This window comes from Octopus bimaculoides, chromosome 4 (assembly GCF_046866305.1).
Source record: "Octopus bimaculoides isolate indiv1 chromosome 4, ASM4686630v1, whole genome shotgun sequence".
In the NCBI taxonomy this organism is placed as follows: Eukaryota; Metazoa; Mollusca; class Cephalopoda; order Octopoda; family Octopodidae; genus Octopus; species Octopus bimaculoides.
Window position 1 is genome coordinate 103,046,835 of NC_142931.1, and position 21,942 is coordinate 103,068,776.

The 21,942-nt window shown below is 36.4% G+C and overlaps 1 protein-coding gene across 6 annotated transcripts in view; it reads right to left on the reverse strand.

The window, feature by feature from the left end:
- LOC106878790 (cilia- and flagella-associated protein 54) overlaps positions 1 to 21,942 on the reverse strand; it is a 187,027-nt gene that overhangs the window by 11,500 nt on the left and 153,585 nt on the right. For 3 of the 6 annotated variants that reach the window (XM_089351124.1, XM_089351121.1, XM_089351126.1), the window contains 9 exons: positions 20,927 to 21,126; positions 16,721 to 16,896; positions 13,646 to 13,825; positions 12,173 to 12,309; positions 11,035 to 11,168; positions 8,489 to 8,591; positions 7,052 to 7,139; positions 2,006 to 2,273; positions 189 to 323 (listed from right to left, as the gene is read on the reverse strand). In XM_089351124.1, coding sequence (XP_089207250.1) covers positions 189 to 323; positions 2,006 to 2,273; positions 7,052 to 7,139; positions 8,489 to 8,591; positions 11,035 to 11,168; positions 12,173 to 12,309; positions 13,646 to 13,825; positions 16,721 to 16,896; positions 20,927 to 21,126 — 1,421 coding nt within the window. The remainder of the gene's footprint in view (positions 1 to 188; positions 324 to 2,005; positions 2,274 to 7,051; positions 7,140 to 8,488; positions 8,592 to 11,034; positions 11,169 to 12,172; positions 12,310 to 13,645; positions 13,826 to 16,720; positions 16,897 to 20,926; positions 21,127 to 21,942) is intronic. The other 3 variants (XM_089351125.1, XM_089351123.1, XM_089351122.1) reach the window with 2 other exon arrangements.

The window sequence follows — 21,942 nt, forward strand, 5'->3', positions numbered from 1 at the left end:
AGCTGGCTAGATGGAAGACTGCACCATGCTTTGCTGTCTGTTTTGACATGGCTTTTATGGCTGGATGCCCTTCTTAACACCAACCATTCTGCAGAGTGGACAGTGTTCTGAGATATTTAGTTTTGCACTTTTATGTTCTGAATCCATATCAAATGGAAATTAATAATAATCAAGTAATAAGAACTTACAAAATATATGCATCCATGAAATCTTTGAGGAGCTTATAGCTTTAATTTTCTTCATTTGTTCTTCTTCAGATTCTGTACTCTCAAACTTCTGAGGCTGGTTCTTCATCATTTCAGCATATTCTTTATCAAATTCACCTAAAAAAAAAAGAAAAAAAGAAATAAGCAACAAAGTATGAAAGATTATTGTAATTTACTTTAGTCAAAAATTAATTGTAAAGGTAGTAAATTGGAAAAAATCATTAGTGTTGTAGATAATGTCTTGCATCTATTCCAGGTCATCTAGTTCAAGTCTTGCCGCAGTCAACTTTACCATTCATCCTTCCAGATTTGATAAAAATAAAATACAGGTACAAAGCAGTGGATTGGCCAGACTGTTAGAGCTTTAGGGGAAATGCTTTGTTGTATTTGTTCAGTTTCTGTACAGAATCAGAGCATATGTGGAGAACTTATACATATAGTAAGATGGTAACTTGAAAAAATTTCAATAGAAAGGCAATGAAAACAAGTCACTAGGAGTTGTTCATTAACTTGATGGTACAAGTAATGAAAGAAAATTAGTTGTACATAAAATCTGAATTTACTTTTTCCATTTTTCTGCTATTTTTCTCTTTTATTAACTGATTCTAATCTTTTTTAACATTCTAACATGCAGTAGAATTATTTCATGTGGTCAGATACCAACTCAAACTAACAACCAAAGTTTATTGTGAATAAGAAAAACCTTAATATGTTTAATTTCTGACTTAGAAAAAAGTTTACCATAATTAATTATTAGCTACAGAAGCAGTATTAGTACCAAAAGGCAATATTTATATCCGGCTTAATGTGGATGTCTTGTTAGAACAGCAAGTACTGTGATACATGCCTTGAGAGGACCTCCTATATACCTGCTTGGTGCATAAAAGCATACACAGGTCACAGCATATGATTCTTGTCTGCTACAATCTATGAAATGCTGTTTTCTTCAGGCATCACACCAATTTACTAATTAAATGTAATTGGCCATGAAGCTGCGGTGACGAGATGTATCTGCTGATGAAAAAACTCATTACACACATACAATACAAAATTTTACTTTCAACTGAACATTTTCATTCTACTCTTTACATTGAACATTACTTACTGTCACAAAACAGAAACAACTATCCTATCTCGCTTCAAAAAGGAAAAACAATTTACCTAACCAAAACATTATACAACAATACTATGTCAACTACCCAAAAGAAGTAAACCCCATTCTGAGTTAGGAACTAAATGAAGAAGTTCTTCATAATTGTTACTCATGATGAATAGCCTTTAGCTGTTGGTTGACAATGCTACATGTCAAAGGTTGGTTTCCTTCTAATAAAACAGAACTTTACCAGTGTGAAGGATGATTTCTTTGATAGAAAACCTCATTTCATTTAATCACTGTTGTTTTTAATTATTATAGGTCAAGTTAGTGTTAATGTTGCAAAATAGTGACTTTTATTTCTATCCAATGTATATATTGTGATACATGAAGACTGTGAAATAAAAGAGCTATAAAAATGACCATACATTTGTGTGTTCAAATCCTGTTTCTATAGTTATTGTGTAGTCTCTGTGCAAAACCTCATCCATGCAAGTAAGGATGGAGTTAGCACATACATAGAATCTACCTTTTAATCACTCATCTCACAAACCTGGATGTCATAGCAATGACATCCAGGTAAGTAGTAACCATATCGCCATGGTTAAAAATCACATATTTTCTTCCCATCTATGAATAAAACAAGAAACAGTCAAGAAATACATGGGAAAATATGTAAAACAAGATAAAACAAAATTAATGTTACTTTCAAATTTTATCCTTTTCTTCCCAAGCACATATTTCGCAAATATATCCATATTGATAAAATCTGGTATTTTGCTGAGCAATTTTGATGATATGTCAGCTTGAGATGCAAGTTTCAGAGATCCTCTTAAACTTATTTCTTGCATGTGTTTATTTGAAAGAATTGCTGTAGTTCGTATGGCCAACCAAGCAAGCATTGCTAAGTATCTTTCTTTTTGTGGTTGCAGAAGAACGATGCGGTTTTCATACTCATTCTTCCCTGTTTTTAGCTGAAAGTGAAAGAAAGGATACTTTACAAAATTGGCTAAGCCAGTTGATTATATACACATTCTATCCAAATAAATATACAATTTATATTATTATGATAAAATCTCATCATAACAGCTTTGACAAGTTTATCAATCTTTCTTATTCTTATTCTTTATTCTTTTTCATTTTTCATTCTTTAGACCTCTTCTACAGATTCTGCTTTCATCTGAATTCAACTCTGATTCCTGTTTTCTCATCCCTTTTTCAACATAATGAAATGCTTTTACCTATACTACAAAAACATCTGTTGTTATCAGCTATTCATTACTCCTTTTAAGTGCCTATTATGTTTGCTTCCTTTTTGAAGTTATGATTACATCCTCTACTCTAACTTCACCAAAGAATGGAGTTAGCACATACATAAAATCTACCTTTTAATCACTCATCTCACAAACCTGGATGTTAAATCAATGACATCCAGGTAAGTAGTAACCATATCACCATGGTTAAAAGTCACATATTTCAATTCCTTTAACCCTTCGTAACCATATTTCTGTTGAACTACACTCTTTTTGTTTTAATTAATTTTGAAAATAAAGAATTTAATAAAGTAACTTTATGATTGTCACCTGGATTTTGGAAGATAAATTGACATGAAATTTTAATGGAAGGTATAGATTTAGATTACTTGAAAACAGGAAATTTGTATAATAGATGTAGGGGTGAGCTCAGGTGGGTTGATACCAAAAGGGTTAAGTTTACCAACAAACTTAACAATTTCATAGATTCATCTTACTATTAACAGTTCTTCAATTATTTATCTTCCTTCACTGAGTAAATTCATTATAATGTTTCTTTCTCTAAAGACAGACATTATATGTTTACCCAAAGCACTCACTTCACTCTGTACAGAAGTCAAAGTTATTGCTATTCCAAACAAGTGACATCAACTAATCTCATCTTTTTTACCTAAAGTGCCCCATCCACTGAGTCTTTATACTTTACTGTTTTCTTTCTGATTTCTAAATCCAGCCACTTTTCAGGTTGACCATTCCTGTCTCAGTACTGCATTTCACTTCACATCAATACAGAAAAGTATTTGTTTTGTGCATTCTTTGATTTGACTAAAAATTAGCTGGAGTTTTGCTATTTGTATATTGATCACCTTTGGCAGCAACTGAGATTCTTCAAGGATCACTTATCTTTTATTTTTTACTTGTTTCAGTCATTTGACTGTGTCCATGCTGGGGCAATGCCTTGCTTGGGAAAACTTTGATGAAAGCAATGTTGTTAACTTTGCCATCAGTTAAAGTTTTGATGTAAACCTCTTGGTAAAGTTACCTGTCTATAAGCTTCATTTGTATATTATCTCTTGGATTAAAGGTTCTTACCATGCTGCTGCATTGTCAAATACGTAGGTGCAGGAGTGGCTGTGTGGTAAGTAGCTTGCTTACCAACCACATGGTTCCAGGTTCAGTCCCACTGCATGGCACCTTGGGCAAGTGTCATCTACTATAGCCTTGAACCGACCAAAGCCTTGTGAGTGGATTTGGTAGATGGAAACTGAAAGAAGTCTGTTGTATATATATATATATATATATATATATATATATATACATACATACATATATGTATATATATGTATGTATGTATATATGTGTGTGTGTATGTTTGTATGTCTGTGTTTGTCCCCCCCCCCCCACCATCGCTTGACAACCGATGCTGGTGTGTTTACATCCCGTAACTTAGCAGTTTGGCAAAACAGACAGATAAAATAAGTACTAGGCTTACAAAGAATAAGTTCTGGGGTCGATTTATTCAACTAAAGGTGGTACTCCAGCATGGCTGCAGTGAAATGACTGAAACAAGTAAAAGAGTAAAAGAGTAAAGAGCCCTCTGTGACTCATATTTCATCAACCCTGGTAAACTTCAGGGTTTGGATTAGTTTCCAATACACTTAATTCTGTACATTCATAATCTATATACTGTTACTTCTTCAAACTAAGTTTTTATGATACCTATGTTGTTGGCATTCTGTCGCTTACAACGTCGAGGGTTCCAGTTGATCCGATCAACGGAACAGCCTGCTCGTGAAATTAACGTGCAAGTGGCTGAGCACTCCACAGACATGTGTGCCCTTAACGTAGTTCTCGAGGATATTCAGCATGACACAGTGTGACAAGGCTGACCCTTTGAATTACAGGTACAACAGAAACAGGAAGTAAGAGTGAGAGAAAGTTGTGGTGAAAGAGTACAGCAGTGTTTGCCACCATCCCCTGTCGGAGCCTCGTGGAGCTTTAGGTGTTTTCGCTCAATAAACACTCACAACGCCTGGTCTGGGAATCAAAACTGCGATCCTATGACCGCGAGTCCGCTGCCCTAACCATTGGGCCATTGCACCTCCACTATGATACCTATATAAGATATTTATTATACAACCTTTTCAATGTTGTCTTAGAGAACATGATTAATCCTGCTCACCATCCAAAGTTTCTTTGTCAATGCTACAACTTCAATTCAACATCTTAGATTCTTTGAGATATGTCTGTACCAATCAATGGCACCTATCCTTAAACAAATAATGAAAGTAGTCCAGTTTGGAAATGTTCCCTAACATGAAACATCTGCTTCAAATAGGATTTTTTTTTTTAATCCAGACATTTCATTGTAACAATCTTGTCTTTTATCTAAACTTCCCATAGATTTCACTTTTTTAACACTACATAGCTTTTTCACTTTACATCCCTAAAGTTTTCCAACTAATACACACCCTTTGAATATACTTTCTTTTATTCTTTTATTTGTTTCAGTCATTTGACTGTGGCCATGATGGGGCACCGCTTTGAAGAAGTTTACTCAACTCCAGGACATTTTTAAAGTCTGGTACTTAATCTATCAGTGGAAGCGCAATGGCCCAGTGGTTAGGGCAGCGGACTCGCAATCGGAGGATCGCGGTTTCAATCCCCAGACTGGGCGTTGTGTGTGTTTATTGAGCAAAAACACTTAAAAGCTCCACGAGGCTCTGGCAGGGAGTGGTGGCGACCCCTGTTGTACTCTTTCGCCACAACTTTCTCTCACTCTTTCTTCCTGTTTCTTGAGTAACGCTGCGATGGACTGGCGTCCCGTCCAGCTGGGGGGAACACATACGCCATAGAAACCGGGAAACCGGGCCCATGAGCCTGGCTAGGCTTTAAAAGGGCGCATAATAAAAAAACTTAATCTATCAGTTTCTTCTGCCAAACCACTATGTTACAGGGATGTAAACACACCAGCACCAGTTGTTAAGCAGAGGTGGGGGACAGATACACACTCACACACATGCATGCATACATACATACATACACATAAAGACCCCCTTTTGTCATGAATGATCATGGGATTGTACCTAGAAAGTTACCCACCAAAGCACAACTCCAGGCAAAGTTGTTTATAGAAGTCCATGCATACTGGCCTTCCCTCTCCATGCCACTGATGTTATCCAAGGGAAAGGTAAAGGCCAATACAGTTTGGCACTAGTGACATCACAACTCATTTCTACAGCTGAGTGAACTGGAGCAATGTGAAATAAAGTGTCTTGCACAAGAACACAATACACAGCCCAGTCTGGGAATCGAACTCACTACCTCATGGTTGTGAGCCTGACACTCTAACCACTGAGCCATGCACCTGTGACAGACTAGTTGTTACATCCAAGGAAAGATTGCTCTCTCATAGCACTGTCCCTACACTATATTCTACTTTACCTCAGTACACCCCAGCTGTTATTAGGTACCACCAGATCATCTTGGAATGTTATCTATGATGGGTGATGGTCACATTCAGAGAGAGAATTATCTCTCATCACAGTCTCCCTACCGTTATGCACTATATCCTGTATTATCCCACTTCACCCTGGCTGATCACTGGAGGCTACACCTTGCATCATGTTGCATTTCTTAAAAGACGTCAGCAGCCTTTCTGACTCTGCCAATTACCATTCTGATGTACTCATTAACACCTGTACTCACTAACTCTTATACTCAGTTATGTTTGCACACACATTTGTACTCACTAACTGTTGTACTCACATTTGTACTCACTAACTGTTGTGCTCACATTTGTACTCACTAACTGTTGTACTCAATAACTGTTGTACTCAATAACTGTTGTATTCATGCTTGCACTCACATTTGTACTCACTAACTGTTGTGCTCACATTTTTACTCACTAACTGTTGTATTCACATTTGCACCCATTAACTGTTGTACTCACATTTGTACTCACTAACTGTTGTGCTTACATTTGTACTCACTAACTGTTGTACTCACATTTGTACTCACTAACTGTAGTGCTCACGTCTGTACTCTCTAACATTTTCTCATAACATTTCGGTGTTGTTGCTATGTAAAAATCACTCAGTCCACTCTGGTGGATGGTTGGTGTTAGGAAGGGCATCCAACCATAAAAAAACCCAGCCAAAACAGACACTGACAACTGGTGCAGTCTTCTGCCTAACCAGCCTCTGTCAAACTGTCTAACCCATGCCAACATGGAAGGCAGAAATTAAATGAAGATGATGATAATATATATATATACACACAATGGATTTCTATCAGTTTCCATCTACCAAATCCACTCACAAGGCTATGTTCAGCCTGAAGCTATAGCAGAAGACACCTACCAAAGGTGCTATGCATTGGGGCTGAACCCAGGGCCATGTAGTTAAGAAGCAAGCTTCTTACCACACAGCCATGCTAGACATTATTGAAAAAGTATATTTTGTAAGTTCTTCAAGGGTTAAGTTAAATAAGCAACTTACTTTTGTTCTTTGGCATTGGAAGATAGTGGGTTCTTTTAAGTAAGAAAAGCAAACCAGGCTTATCTCAAGGTAGGCACTCTTTGTCAATCTGAAGCGAAGAAATGGGATTATTTTCATAATAAGCACACACACACACACACACACATATAAAAAACATTTGGTTCATTTTTTAATTTATTTTTCTCAGCTTAAATAGGTGCTAAGCTATACATCTTGGGAAGGAAACTGAAGATTAAATCAACATCAGTACTTGACTGGTACTTATTTTATTAAACCTAAGAGAAAAAAGAAATCAAAGTTAACCCTGAGGTAAACCCTTAATTACACAGTGTAACAAAGTTTTAATTTTTTTTTTTGTCTTTGGTTAATAAGTGTTATTTTTTATTTGCTTCAATCTAGAAATCAAAGGAAATGACTATTATTCCCTTCAAACTTTGATTTTGTGACTTGGACATCAACAAAATGAAACTCACCTATTTTCCATTACATTTCAGATATATTCAGTGCTGAGTTGCTGAAGCAGAAATACCATTATGGCAAATATTCTGCTCAATATTACAGATTTGCTTGTCAACTGCTTGACCTTAACCAGTTGAGCATGTCTCTTAGTGCCTGACAATATGTGCATCTCTGATCATGGGGAGGAATAGTGGGGAGCATCATAGCTATGTGTTGAGAGGGATTCTTTGGGGTTTGAATAAATGTAACAAAAGCAAAGTTTGAAGGAAACGTTGGCCATTTTTCATACTTTCTAGGGGTAAGCAAATAGAAAATAACAGTTGCTACCCAAGGACAAAAATCATGTTACACGGTGTTATTTACCAGCTAATCAACAACTTCAATGAGTAGAAATTACCTTTTTTGTAAATATATTTCAATAAAATGGAAACATAATGGTCTCAGAAGAAAATTCATCTTTCTGGAATAATTGCTGCTTTCTTTCTTCATCATTTTCAACTTACAAAAGTAAGGCTCATAGTAAATAAGCCAATGTTGTATTAAACTCAGCAGAAACATAACACACATGTATTAATTACTAAATTGAGTGCCACAAATTATCTTTCATGGCTTTCTACTGCATAAACATAATAATTCTATTTATTCTCCAATATACTAATGGCCTATTATATATCCTGAATATTGTATTGATATAAAATAAAAATTCGAGGCCCTGTAAGGTGTTATTCAGGTACTCAACTATATGAGTCCACTGCATCTAATAGCAGAAACAGGTGTGAGCTAATGAAGTTCATAAGATAATCATTTATTCGTTCGTTGTCATTTTGTTATTACTGCTCTGTACTTGACTAATGCTTCGTTCTGAAGCATATGTATATTTAGTTCAATACCAGGTTACTAGTTTTGCAATGCCTAAGAGAAATATTAGAATAAAAATTAAGACCAATAAAGAAATTTGAAAATGTAGTAAAGACTTACACTATATTATGATGTGCAGAATAATCAACTTTAATTGCCTCAATAAATGAACTGATTGGTATAATTGATGGGATGCTTCTGCACAGCAATCTTTGAACTTTACCTGCAATATAAATATGTATATATACTAGCAGCTAAGCCCGGTTTCACCCGGTCGGTTTGGATGATGTGGCTGTAAAACCTGCTCTGTGTAAGCATTCGACTTCTTTGGACATGCTTACGTTAAAAAACAATTTTAGAATGATTTTTTTTTTCTGTCAAAATGCTAAAAATAACTGACCAACAAAAAAAAACCAGCCAAGATTCAACCAAATAAAAAATAAACCCAAATACTAAGCGAACAAAGATGAACCATCCCACTTCCATTGCATGTACACACACACACACACACACACACACACACACACACAACACACATGCACACACATTCACATACCTCCCCTTTTACATACACACACACACATATATTCTCACAGAGTTGTCATTGCCAGCAAAAGTGGGGTGAGGTTGATATGTGTGGAGCAGGATTATTGGATAGGTGTCCAAACCTTTAACTTTATGTATCAGTGCATCACACCAAAACATGCACAAGACACAGGCACACATCTGCTTACTTACTTTCTACATTCCCACCTAGAGAGGCAGGCACACACACACACACAAGTCAATGAGGCGGTGTAGTGAATACTGTATGTGGAATGTTCCTAATTCATTAGAATATACTGGGGTTGGACAAAATAAAGGAATCACCTAACATCATAGCATCATAATTTTAAATTAGCTATAAAACCATCCAATGCCTGTTTATATTCATGTTTTTTGATTTATCATTAGCGTTGCTTAATATGTTTTTCTAAAATTGCTGTTTCTTTTCAGATATCATCACAAAAATGTAATTAAAATTCATTAGAGTGACAGATCTATTGGTGCTAGTATGGCATGCACTAGCGTAACGAAAACAGCTAAAATGTTTGGTGTATCAAAAAGTACTGTCTCAAAAGTAATGACAGCCTTTGAGAAAAAGAGAAAAACCTCCTTGTCGAAACAAAACTCTGGAAGGAAACCAAAACTTTTAGATAGGGACTGTCAGGCTCTTACGTGAATTGTTAGAAAGGATCACAAAAGTACAGCTCCCAAAATAACTGCAGAGCTTAATGACCACCTCAAAAACCCAGTTTCCACAAAAAACTGTTCACCAGGAGCTGCACAAAGCCAGATTTCATGGGAGGGTTGCAATCAGAAAACCACTACTTTCAAAAACAAACATTGCAAAGCATTTAGAGTGGAGTAAAAAACTACAGAATTGGTCCCGAGCGCAGTGGAAGAATGTCATTTTCTTGGACGAGTCATCCTTTACCCTATTTCTGACAACCCACTGAGTGTATGTGTGGAGACAGCCAAAAGAAGTATTTGACTCAGACTGCCTTTTTTCAACTGTTAAACATGGAGGAGGATCTGTGATGATCGGCGGGGGGGGGGGGGGGGGCTATATCTTGGAAATCCACTGGCATAATGGTTTCCCTTCATGGCAGAATTAATAGTCAAGACTATTTAAGCATTTTATCTGATCAAATTCATCCTATGGTTACAGAACTGTTTCTGGAGGGAAACGCAATCTTTCAGGATGATAATGCACCAATTCACACAGCTAAAGTTGTTACTGAATGGCACAAGGAATATTTTAGTGAAGTTGAACATCTTATCTGGCCACTACAGTCCCCAGATCTCAATATTATTGAACATTTATGATGCATTTTAGAAAAAACAAGTAAGGAGTCGATATCCTCCACCATCATCACTACAAGAACTGGAGACTGTTTTAGCTGAAGAATGAACAAAAATTTCTTTAGAAATAATTCAAACTTTGTATGAGTCCATACCTTGTAGAATTCAAGCTATAATTACTGCCAAGGGCAGTCCTACCCCATATTAAAATAAATTTGTTTGAAATTTTAAGGTGTTTCCATTATTTTGTCCAACCTCCATATATTATATATCTCTGTATATCAATATCTTTCCTTTTGTGTCAGTAAAGAAAAATTTCACTTCAGATGACCAAAGCTGGTTGCAGCTAAAGATGGTTGACACATGTGTTATCAGGCCAGTAGGAATAAAGCCTACGAACCAAGGCCTATCTTATGCCCCTAACCTGATAAGAAGGAAAGAAACACACACACACATACACACACATACAAAGGTACAACCATACTCATGTATATATCTGCACATATGCTCATGTGCATACACACACACATGCAGTAGTCTTTCATATTATCCAGGAGAAGTTAGCCTTTCATCTGCTTCCTATCATAAACCTGAAGATAAATAATTGTTCTAAATAACAACATGAGGATCTAAAGAATAATTTACAAAACATTACTTAGTTAAAAAATACATCTATGGATTTACAATTTATATATTCCTTTTGGAAATTTAAAAGACATTCTACTGTATCAATATTATCTTTTTTTTCAATATGGCAGCAGTCAAATGACTGAAACAAGTAAAAGGTAAAAAGTAAAAGATATAAATTCCTTATTACTCACCAGTTTGCAGCAATATCTCCATACTAAGACTGGGTCGATAGGAATTACTTGATCGATTTAACAACAAAGCTTCATTTAATAACTCAAGGGAATTGAAAATCTTGTTTCTTTGCTTAGATTCAACACTCGTTAAACTGAAAGAAATCCAAGGATTATTTTGAAATAAACTATTGTTATTTTCATACTAGCTGAAATGAAATGTTTGAGAGTATCTGGGATTGGACAACCAGATCATGGCTTGTGAGTTGAAATCACTACAAAAAATGTTATTATTTGTGAACAAAATAGTTATTCTATAAAGGCTCCCCTTATCAAGCTGCCAGTAATGCAACTATTGAAAGGCAGACAAAGATAAATTCAATGAGGATTTATTTTTCATCTACCATTTGTCATATTAATTAAAAAAGATAAACTCTTAAAAATATCTTATGCCTCAGGGATTTATATACAGTTTAATAATTCTTATAAATCAAAAATTTTTAAATGAGCAAAACTATTAAGATGTAATGGCTTAACTGTTTTTATTCAAAATGTAAAACACAAAAGTATTTTAATGCAAAACACTGAGTGAAAGAATATGTAAAGTATCCAAACATTTGAAATAATATCTTAAAATTATCTAAAATAGTGCTCCAACATGTGATTATAGGCTGAATTGAAATATAATGTATCTGTTGCAAACTAAAATAATCCATGAAACATATCTTGTGAAACATATCTAGAAATAGTGGCCAAATGTTCCTTATACAGCACCCTACTATTTTGGGAAAAGAAAGAAAATACTAGTTTCAAATTTTGGCACAAGGCCAGCAAGTTCTTGGGAGGAGGTAAGTCGATTACATCAATACCCAGTGCTTGACTGGTACTTATTTTATCAACCCCAAAAGGATGAAAGGCAAAGTTGACCTCAGTGGAATTTTGTCTGGTGTGTTAATGATTCTACCAGCTCACCACCTTAAAAAAAAAGGAAATATTAGATAATGTAATGATTTTGCTTAAAGGAAAGGTCATGGTTGGAACAACTTGGTTCCAAAGTTTGCTCAAAATGTCAGGTTTGATCTGGGTCTAAACAAGAATCCAAAGATTGAATGAACTAATAAGGATAAATATATAACCAAATATTCAGCTGCAAACTTACTCATTAACATCAGTGTGTTGAGAATATTTGACAGACATAAGAGCAACACGAAGATCACTATCAGCTAATATATCTAAGAATGGTAAATATACGTTCTTCAGCTTTTTTGCTTGAAAATTTGGGCAAAGAGTTTGAAGCTGAAAAGAAATGAAAACGAATATTTAGAATAAAAAAATGCACATAATTTAAAAACTACATGTTTGCATTCTTAGATTAACATTTTATTACTAAAAATTGGTAATTTTATTATGTGATTAACAAATGTTCTATTAGTTTAACCCTTTAGCATTCAGGCTATTCTGTCAAATGTAATGCTTATATACTCACATTGTTTTTAATTAATCAAGTGTAATCTTGCAGTTTCAATATTTCAATGATGTGATTGTTTATTTTTAGAATGACATTGTAGGGGAGGTGTGAGAGGCCAGATCTGGCCAATTTGATCATAAAATAGGTAGAATATTTGGGCCAGATATGGCCATTTTAAATGCTGAAGGGTTCAAGAGTTCAGTTCAAGTCTTCCTATGTAGTTGGTAATAAAATACTTAGTGCATATTCTCTTTTACTCTTTTACTCTTTTATTTGTTTCAGTCATTTAACTGCGGCCATGCTGGAGCACCACCTTTAGTCGAGCAAATCGACCTCAGGACTTATTCTTTGTAAGCCTAGTACTTATTCTATCAGTCTCTTTTGCTGAACCGCTAAGTTACGGGGATGTAAACACACCAGCATCGGTTGTCAAGCAATGTTGGTGGGGGGACAAACACAGACACACAAACACACACACACACACACACACACACACATATATATATATATATATCTTCCTTTCTTTGTCTTTCTCTCTCTCTCTCTCTCTACTTCCCTTTCATTTTTCTATATTGATTAACAAGGGAGCAAACCTACTACTACTACTACTACTACTACCACCACAATAATGAAGATAATACTTCAACTATTACTACCACCACAACTACTATTTTAATAATAATAATAATAATAATAATAATAATAATAATAATAATAATTTAATTTGGTTTTAGTAAGGATTTCTGTATATAAAGAAAAAACAAAAATCACTACCACCACCACTCTCAGCTTCACTCACACCACCAATGTCATCATCATCATCATCATCACCATCATCATCGTCATCACATCATCATACATATATACGACAGGCTTCTTTCAGTTTCTGTCTACCAAATCCACTTACAAGGCTTTGGTCGGCCCGAGGCTATAGTAGAAGATACTAACCCAAGATGCCACACAGTGGGACTGAACCCGGAACCATGTGGCTGGTAAGCAAGCTACTTACCACACAGCCACTCCTGTGCCTATTCTGGTCACAGAAGAAAAAAATTTCTTAGTCTACCAAGATTTCAATCATTCTGTGACCATTTTAATGATATAAAACAATGGAAAACAGCATAAATAGCATTAGGAACAAAATTAACAGCAAAAATAACTTACCTTATTTTCTACAAGTTCTTTCACTTTAACATAAACATTCAGGGCATACTGAGCTGTAAAAACACTCAGTGGTTCATTTGTTTTTATTTGGAGGTCAATTTGTAGCATTAGCAATCTGACCATTGTTTGCAAACCGGTGCTGGACAATTCAGAACATTGTTGTATCACACTGATACCTTTCTGAGAAATAGACAAGATTTAAACAAACATCAGCTGACCCTTCAAAAAGACAATGCCAACATTTTATAGAGACTCACACACACATGCCCATGTATCTATATACAACACGTTTACAGTTTCTGCCAACCAATTTTCACTTGCTAAAATGTACTGTACAAATGAGTGAAAAAAAGATGATAGTGAAATAAAATTTTTCCACCAGACAGCCATCACTGAGTTAACTAATATCTTGTGAGTGGAATATGGTAAGAAAAGCCTGAACAGAAACCCACTCTGAATGAAACAAAATATCTTTTGCTAGATTCATTGCTTCAATAAAATATATAGACACAGAGCTTTAATACTTTGAGTTCTTTTCTCTGAATGGCCTTACCATGTTCCTCTGAACATGTTGCTCCCCACCCCCGGTTTTGTGTGTGTGTGTGTGTTATTTAGATTCTCTTTGCTTGAAGTTTCATTGGTGTAAATCAAATATCTAACTCATTGGATACCTTGGGAAAAGAGTCCCATTGTGGAGACGTGTAGCCTGATGGTTAGGGTGATGAACTCATGATCATAAGATTGTGGTTTCAATTCCTCGACCAGGCGACACATTGTGTTCTTGAGCAAAACATTTCATTTCATGTTGCTCCAGTTCACTCAGCTGGAAAAAAAAAATGAGTAATCCTGCAATGGATTGGTGTCCCATCCAGGTGGAGAACATATATGCCATGGAAACCAGGAAACCAGCCCTTGTGAGATGGCATAACTCGAGAAGGTAGCAAGGTAGCTTTTTTTCAGAATGGAGTGTAATAGAAGAAAAAAATATAGCTTCAAAATGAGAATAGCTGGGAGGGGGGGGCAACAATGGTCAGTTCAGGTCATAGTTTTCTTGTTGTTCCATGTGGTAGAAGAGACAGCCTAGCACTACCAGTTGGTCTCCCACCTGTGGAGTTTAGCAGTTCAGCAACATTGGATGAGAATGTATGCATATTGCCATAGTTCCAGGTTACCAGTCTAGTGGTGCCATGCTACTTGTTAGTTTATTATTAACATCAGATGAAAACGTGTACCCACTACACAGGTTGAGATAGTTATTTGATGTGTTAATTGGGGCAGTAATTGATGTACTTGTTGCTGGATGTTAGCAATGGCACACAGGGCTGGTGGTTGGTAGGAAAAAAATGTAGTTTCACTATGACCAAGCAGGCATTATATAGCATTACCTACTCTGTATTTGGACCAGCTAGAGTTAAGATTACTTTTCAAATATAATTCCAATGTTTTGAAGTTCATTAACCCTTTAGCATTCATATTTTTGTGTCAAATGTAATGTTTATTTATTCACATTGTTTTGAATTAACCATGCATCATCTCAAAGCTTCAAGATTTCAATTATGTGACTGTTTTATTCTTAGAATGATATTGTAGGATAGCTGTGAGAGGCCAGATCTAGTCAGTTTCAGTTCAAAACAGGGAGACTATTTTGGCCAGATATGGTCAGTTTAAATGTTAATGGGTTAACAGGGTGTGGGGTTTTTTTTTTCTGATAGTAACAATGTAAACAGATTGGTTTTTCTGCTGATGGATACAATAGGCTGTTGTAACATATGTGGTCTGATTAATAAGTATCAGGATTGTTGCCATAGTAACAAAGCTAAAGTATGGAGAGTGAAGCCGCTTGGCAGAGATTGACCTTGAACTCTGCTGTGCATGCACACTAAGTTTCAACATTCTAGCTCACTTCTGCTGTTTACAGCAGTATTTGGAAGTAACGTGTGTAATGTGTGATCATTGCATTGACCATGATGGAGTAAGTTGAGCAGAGAATCTGCATCAAATTTTGCCAAAAGCTTGGTGATACCTGCTCAGAGGTCTACACAAAGTTTTCAAAGAGTTTTCATCATTCTTGATACAATCAAGAACGTGTGAAACTGAAACCTGAGTATCTTTTTGATCAGTTGAAAGCAGTTTTGACACAAACTTGGCAGACATGCATCTCATATCCAAATTTTCAATGATAATGGACTGAACTGAACTGTAACCAATCTGCATATCTTCTGATAACTCATAGATGGTGATTCGACGATTTCCTCTCACAGTTGTACACATATCTGCAATGTTTATCTTAGTTCTACTGATTGCAGGTCTCCTAGAATGTTCACTATCGACATTTTTTCAGCCATCTTAGAAACATCTGAACCACTCATTACACTTGTGTGCAACTCATACACTACTCTCCATACTTTTTCTACAGCTTTGCGTAGGCCTCTGAGCAGGTCATTGCTCTGTCATGGTCAATGTGATGATCACACATTACACACGTTACTTCCAAGCATTGCTGTAAACAGGGAAGGTGAGCTAGAATGTTTAAAGTTAGTGTGCGTGCACAGCAGAGGTCAAGGTCAATCTGTACCAAGCAGCTTCACTCTGCATGCTTTAGCTTCGTTATTATGGCAACAGTTCAGATACTTATTGCTGCACATCCCCTTCAGTCCAGCAGAAATGACCCAACCAGCAATAGCACATGCTTCTTCAACACAACAATGTTTTTTTCCGATGTTATTATTTTGACCAAAAAGGCTATTCAAGTGTTTAGTTGGGATGTTCTACCATGCACACCATATTCAACAATGATGTGGAGCTGAAAATATGACCCAATAAATTCTTCATGTTAAGACCCAATGGTTTCTACAAGCTAATGGAATGTTGGCAAGTAGTCATAAGCTATTATTAACTGATTTGTTTATATATATATTATATATTATTAACTGATTTGTTAAAATTGTTGATGGAAGTAAGGATTAAAAATAAATGGAAGAAAATAAATTAATCTGACAACCCAATATATCTATTTTCCAATTCTTGCATTTACAGTGTCAAACAACTGAAAGATGGGCAAGACTTAAAACTTACCTGACATATATCATTACAGGTCTTGGTACAATGTGTCGTTTTAAACTGATCCAGTACTTCCATATATATAAAATCAGCTTCTTTTTCAAAATCATTACAAATTTTAGCTTCCTGTTGTCCTTCCTGACAATACTGCATAACAGATGCCAATTCTGGTAGCAAAGGTTCACCAAATTCTATAGGAGGTGTTAGAAATATAAACATTTAAAAATTTACAGTAGTCCCCTGGTATTCACAGGGGTTATGTTCCTAGAGCACTCACAAATAGTGAAAAGCCGTGAATATTGGACGTGGTCCATAAAAATGCTTATAAATGTCAAAATGTAATGTAAAATGTATATGTATGTATATATATATATATATATATATATATATATATATATATATATATATAATATTTAATAATACTTTAATAAAAAGTAAAGTAAAATGTACAGTTACTCATCAATAATAAATGATATTGATTTCAAGTGATGATGATGAAAATAATGAAGGTAATGACAGCACAGCAAAGAAGATTTAAAGCTCTTCAGGTGAAGCCACTTTTTAAGGTGTTTTAAGGGATTGTTGTATCTTCATGCAAGGCTTTCTTGGTGGGCTTGAGGAACACTGTGATGGGAAGTTACTGTCGTTGTTTCTTCATGGTGGTGAGGAGAGTTTTATATGTCTGCATAGCAGCATTGATGGCATTTTTGAATTGGAGAGACCAAACCATATAGGGATCCCATGATTCTGCCTTCCCTTGCAATTCCTTTGCTGTCCTTCAAAGGTCAGACAGACCTTTGACTGCCACCTCATCTGCCTCTTCCTCTGGATCTGGTGCTTTCTCCTCCTCTTCGCTGGCAGACGTTGTTAACTTCAACAAATCTTCGTCTGTCAGGGTTTCAGAGTGGGCAGTGATGAGATTGTTGACCTCATCTTGCGTGATGTCACCAAAACCTTCACCACCAAGTACCTTTGCCAGTTTCCCCACATGACTGACAGCCTCATGCTGAATATTTTCAGGTGAAAGGTAACAAGCTGGCAGAAACATTAGCACACCAAGTGAAATGCTTAGTGATATTTCGTCTGTCTTTACGTTTTGAGTTCAAATTCCGCCAAGGTCAACTTTGCCTTTCATCCTTTCAGGGTCAATAAATTAAGTACCAGTTGCATACTGAGTTGATCTAATTGACTGGCCCCTTTCCCCAAAATTTCCGGCCTTGTGCCTAGAGTAGAAAAGAATATTTTCAGGTGAGAAGCCCTCATAGTCCTGGACACGCACTGGCCACACCTTCTTCCAGCATGCGATGAGGGTTTCTTTTTTCATGTCTTTAAGAGCAGCGTGGATGACTTACAGGCAAATCGCAATCATGAAATTATGCCAGTACTCTTTTAACGTAAAATTCTCATCTGAATCCATTGCTTCCAGAAGGTGTTGGAGAGAGTTCTGAGTGTGAAGTGCCTTGAAGGCATGGATCATGCCTTGATCTATAGGCTGGATGAAGGAGGTGATGTTGGCAAGGAGGAACTCGAGTAGCACTCCCTCAAGATTCAAATCTAAAGAGTGACCACCAGCATTATCCATAACAAGCAACACCTTGAATTCCATGCATACATTTTGGAGGTATTCCTTGGCTTGAGGGATGAAGCATTGGTGGAACCAATGCAAAGTTAGACTTTTGGTAATCCAGGCCTTGAGGTTATGCATCCAGTGGACAGGCAGCAGGTATTATTCTCATTTTTGAAGGTTTTCAGGTTCGCAGACTTGTAGATAAATCCTGGTTTCATCATGAAGCCAGCAGCATTGCCCACACATAAGTAGCATCACTTTGTCCTTCTGTGCCTTAAATCCTGGGTCTCTGGCTACATCCTTCATGATGTACGTTCTGGAAGGTATCTTCTCTCAGAATAAACCAGTCTCATCCATGTTGAAAACCTGTTCCAGCTTGTATTCTTTGTCCTCGATGGTCTGCCTGACGGTCTCAAGGTACTTCTTGGCTGCTTCTTTGTCAGCTGATGCTGTTTCTCCATGCAGGAAAACACACTTTATTTTAAACTGTTTCTAGAAATGGTCAAACTATCCCTTGCTGGTTTGAAAATCTTCAGGCTCCAGTGCTGTTAATAGTCTTGTTGCAGTTCTTCAGTGCCTTCTGCCCCGTCTCCTCTGTCAAACTGCTGGTATAATTTCCATGCTTTCTCTTTGATCTTTCATCGCTAGCCCAAGTAATACTGGTGTGATACACTGTAAATATACATATATATATATATATATATATATATATACACTCTTTTATTTGTTTCAGTCATTTGACTGAGGCCATGCTGGAGCACTGCTTTAGTCAAACAAATCAATCCCAGGACTTATTCTTTGTAAGCCTAGTAATTATTCCATCAGTCTCTTGTGTTGAACCACTAGATTATGGGGACGTAAACAATCAAGCGACATGATGTGCAGCTATTCTAACCAGAGGGAGCTACAACTGCAAAGGGTATCCAGTAAGCCAGCAAATACAGTATATTGTTATAAATAATTCAGCCTTAAAAAGTGTGAAAAAATATATATTGCCACAAAAAAAGCCATAAAACTGTGGTGTTATGGGCTGTGATGAGCTATGTGGTGTTGGTGGAGAGGATTGCAAATGAGACAAGCAGAAGTGAAGACTGCAGGGGCCGGTGGAAGGGCCAGAGGAGCATGCATGGACACGGAGCACGTGTAGACAGTTCGAGCAGAGATGGCGCGTGTTAAAGGTCATGTTTTGATCTGGAGTGATCGCTCATCCCGCGATGGTCGACAGGTAAGGTCGCTGTATTCCTTTCTCCCTTTTGCTTCTTGTTCTGTTGTCTTTTTCCTCCATCACGCCACAAGAACATTGTGCACAATATTCACAATTCCACAAATATGCGATGGTTTCTATGAATAATTATTAGTCCACGAATAACCGAGGCCACTAATAAGCAGGGGTAGACTGTATTTACATAAATAACTGTGATACAATTAATTTCACTCAAATAAGATAATATTTCCAAGAACTACAGGAATTTTTGTATTGTACAGTTGTTAACAAAGCAAACCCAAGATAGAATACTAATCAACTACTTGGTAATAAATCCATCAGCACCACCACTACTAGTATCCACAAGTGACATCTACATAAAAACAATACCTATGTAGTGAGTATCAAAAAGCTAATTAAATACAGGTATACTTCAAATTAACATAATTTTGAGTTATGTCTTCTTTTGCCTTTATGTCTATTTTCAAGGCGTGTGGTTTGGAGGTTAGGGTATTTGGCTCATGATCATAAGATCATGAGTTCAATTCCTAGTGACACGTTGTGTCCTTCAGCAAGACACTTTATTTCACATTGCTCCAGTCCACTCAGCTGGCAAAAATGAGTAGAACCTGTATTTCAAAGGGCCAGCCTTGTCACACTCTGTGTCATGTTGAATCTCCCAGAGAACTACGTTAAGGGGACACATGTCTGTGGAGTGCTCAGCCACTTGCACATTAATTTCACAAGCAGGCTGTTTCATTGATCAGATCAAGTGGAACCCTCTTCATCATAACTGACAGAGTTCCAGTAGAAAACCAACCTCAGTTGATTTTACCCAACTTGAATAAAAGTTAAGTAATATATCTTTGAACCAACTACCGATATAAGTTGAGCTGTGCCTGTACTTATGCAATGAGGAAAATATTAGTCAATATCATTTTAAATAATCTGACAGGTATATAAAACAACTCTGAACATGTTATATAATCTCAGCAAATTGCAGACTTCACCATATTTGCCAAAGTAATTCTACTAAGTAGTGTACTTACACTGGCATAGAAATTTGGCATATTTTAGAGAATAAATGATTCAGAGATGTCATCAATGACCATGCAACCATGTAGTGTAGATAGAGCAAGAAAGCCTAGCGGAGCCCATCCATCTCCAGGTTAAACTCATTTCTACAGCTTAGTGGACTGGAGCAACGTGACATGAAGTGTTTTGCTCAAGAACACAACAGATTTCCCGGTCCTGGAATCAAAACCACAATCTTACAATCATGTAAGTTAGTTATATATATGTAAGTTAGTTATATAGTTATTTATATTCTGAGATAGCCCAACACTCTAACCACTAAGCCACATTCCTCCACCACTCATCATGAAATCCTATATTGACATTCTTAAACATATTTATAAATTTATCTAAAAGTAAAGCATTTTCTTTTTACCTTTACAATGTTCTTCAAGTGGTACAAATGAGTTCATGCTTTTGACCAGCTGTAAACGACATTGTAACCACAGTGAAGATCCAATCTTTGATAAATGTTCCACATCAATTGTGTTGTGCAGAATGTTAGGTTTGGCCTCAGGTGCACTGCTTTCAGTGGTATTCTCTTGAGATTTGCTGCTGTGGTTAGAAAAAATTTGGCTTTACACAGCCAAGAAGTATCACTAGAGTGGCAGATTTGGTTAAGTGCAGTATGTAGTTATGTATATTCTGAGTTGAAATCCAAGCAGACTTTGCTTCGCTTCTCATCTATTTCATATTAATAGCAGGCTTGACTACATGGTAAGAAGTTTACTTCCCAACCACATGGTTCTGGGTTCAGTTCCACTGTGTGTCACCTTGGGCAAATGTCTTCTACTATAACCCAGGGCCAAGTAGATTTGGTAGACAGAAATTAAAAGAATCCTGTCATATATGTATATTCTTTTATTCTTTTACTTGTTTCAGCCATTTGACTGTGACCATGCTGGGGTACTGCCTTGAAAGGTGTCAAACAAATCGACCCCAGGACTTTTTTTTAAAGCTGAACTGCTAAGTTACAATGACATAAACACACATCACTAGTTGTCAAGTAGTGATGGGAAACAAACACAGACACAAAGACACACACACACACACACACACACACACACACACACACACACACACACACACATATATATATATATATATATATATATATATATATATATATATATATATATACAAAGGGCTTCTTTCAGTTTTTATCTACCAAATCCACTTATAAGGCTTTGGTCGACCCAAGGTTATAGTGCAAGACACTTGTCCAAGGTGCCATGCAATGATACTGAATCCAGAACCATGTAGTTGGGAAGCAAGCTTCTTATCACACAGTCACACCTGCACCTATGTGTGTGTTTGTGTGTGTGTGTGTGTGTGTGAGTCGCAGTCGCCAAGCCTTGACATCATGTGAAAGTTGTAAATGAATGTTGCTAT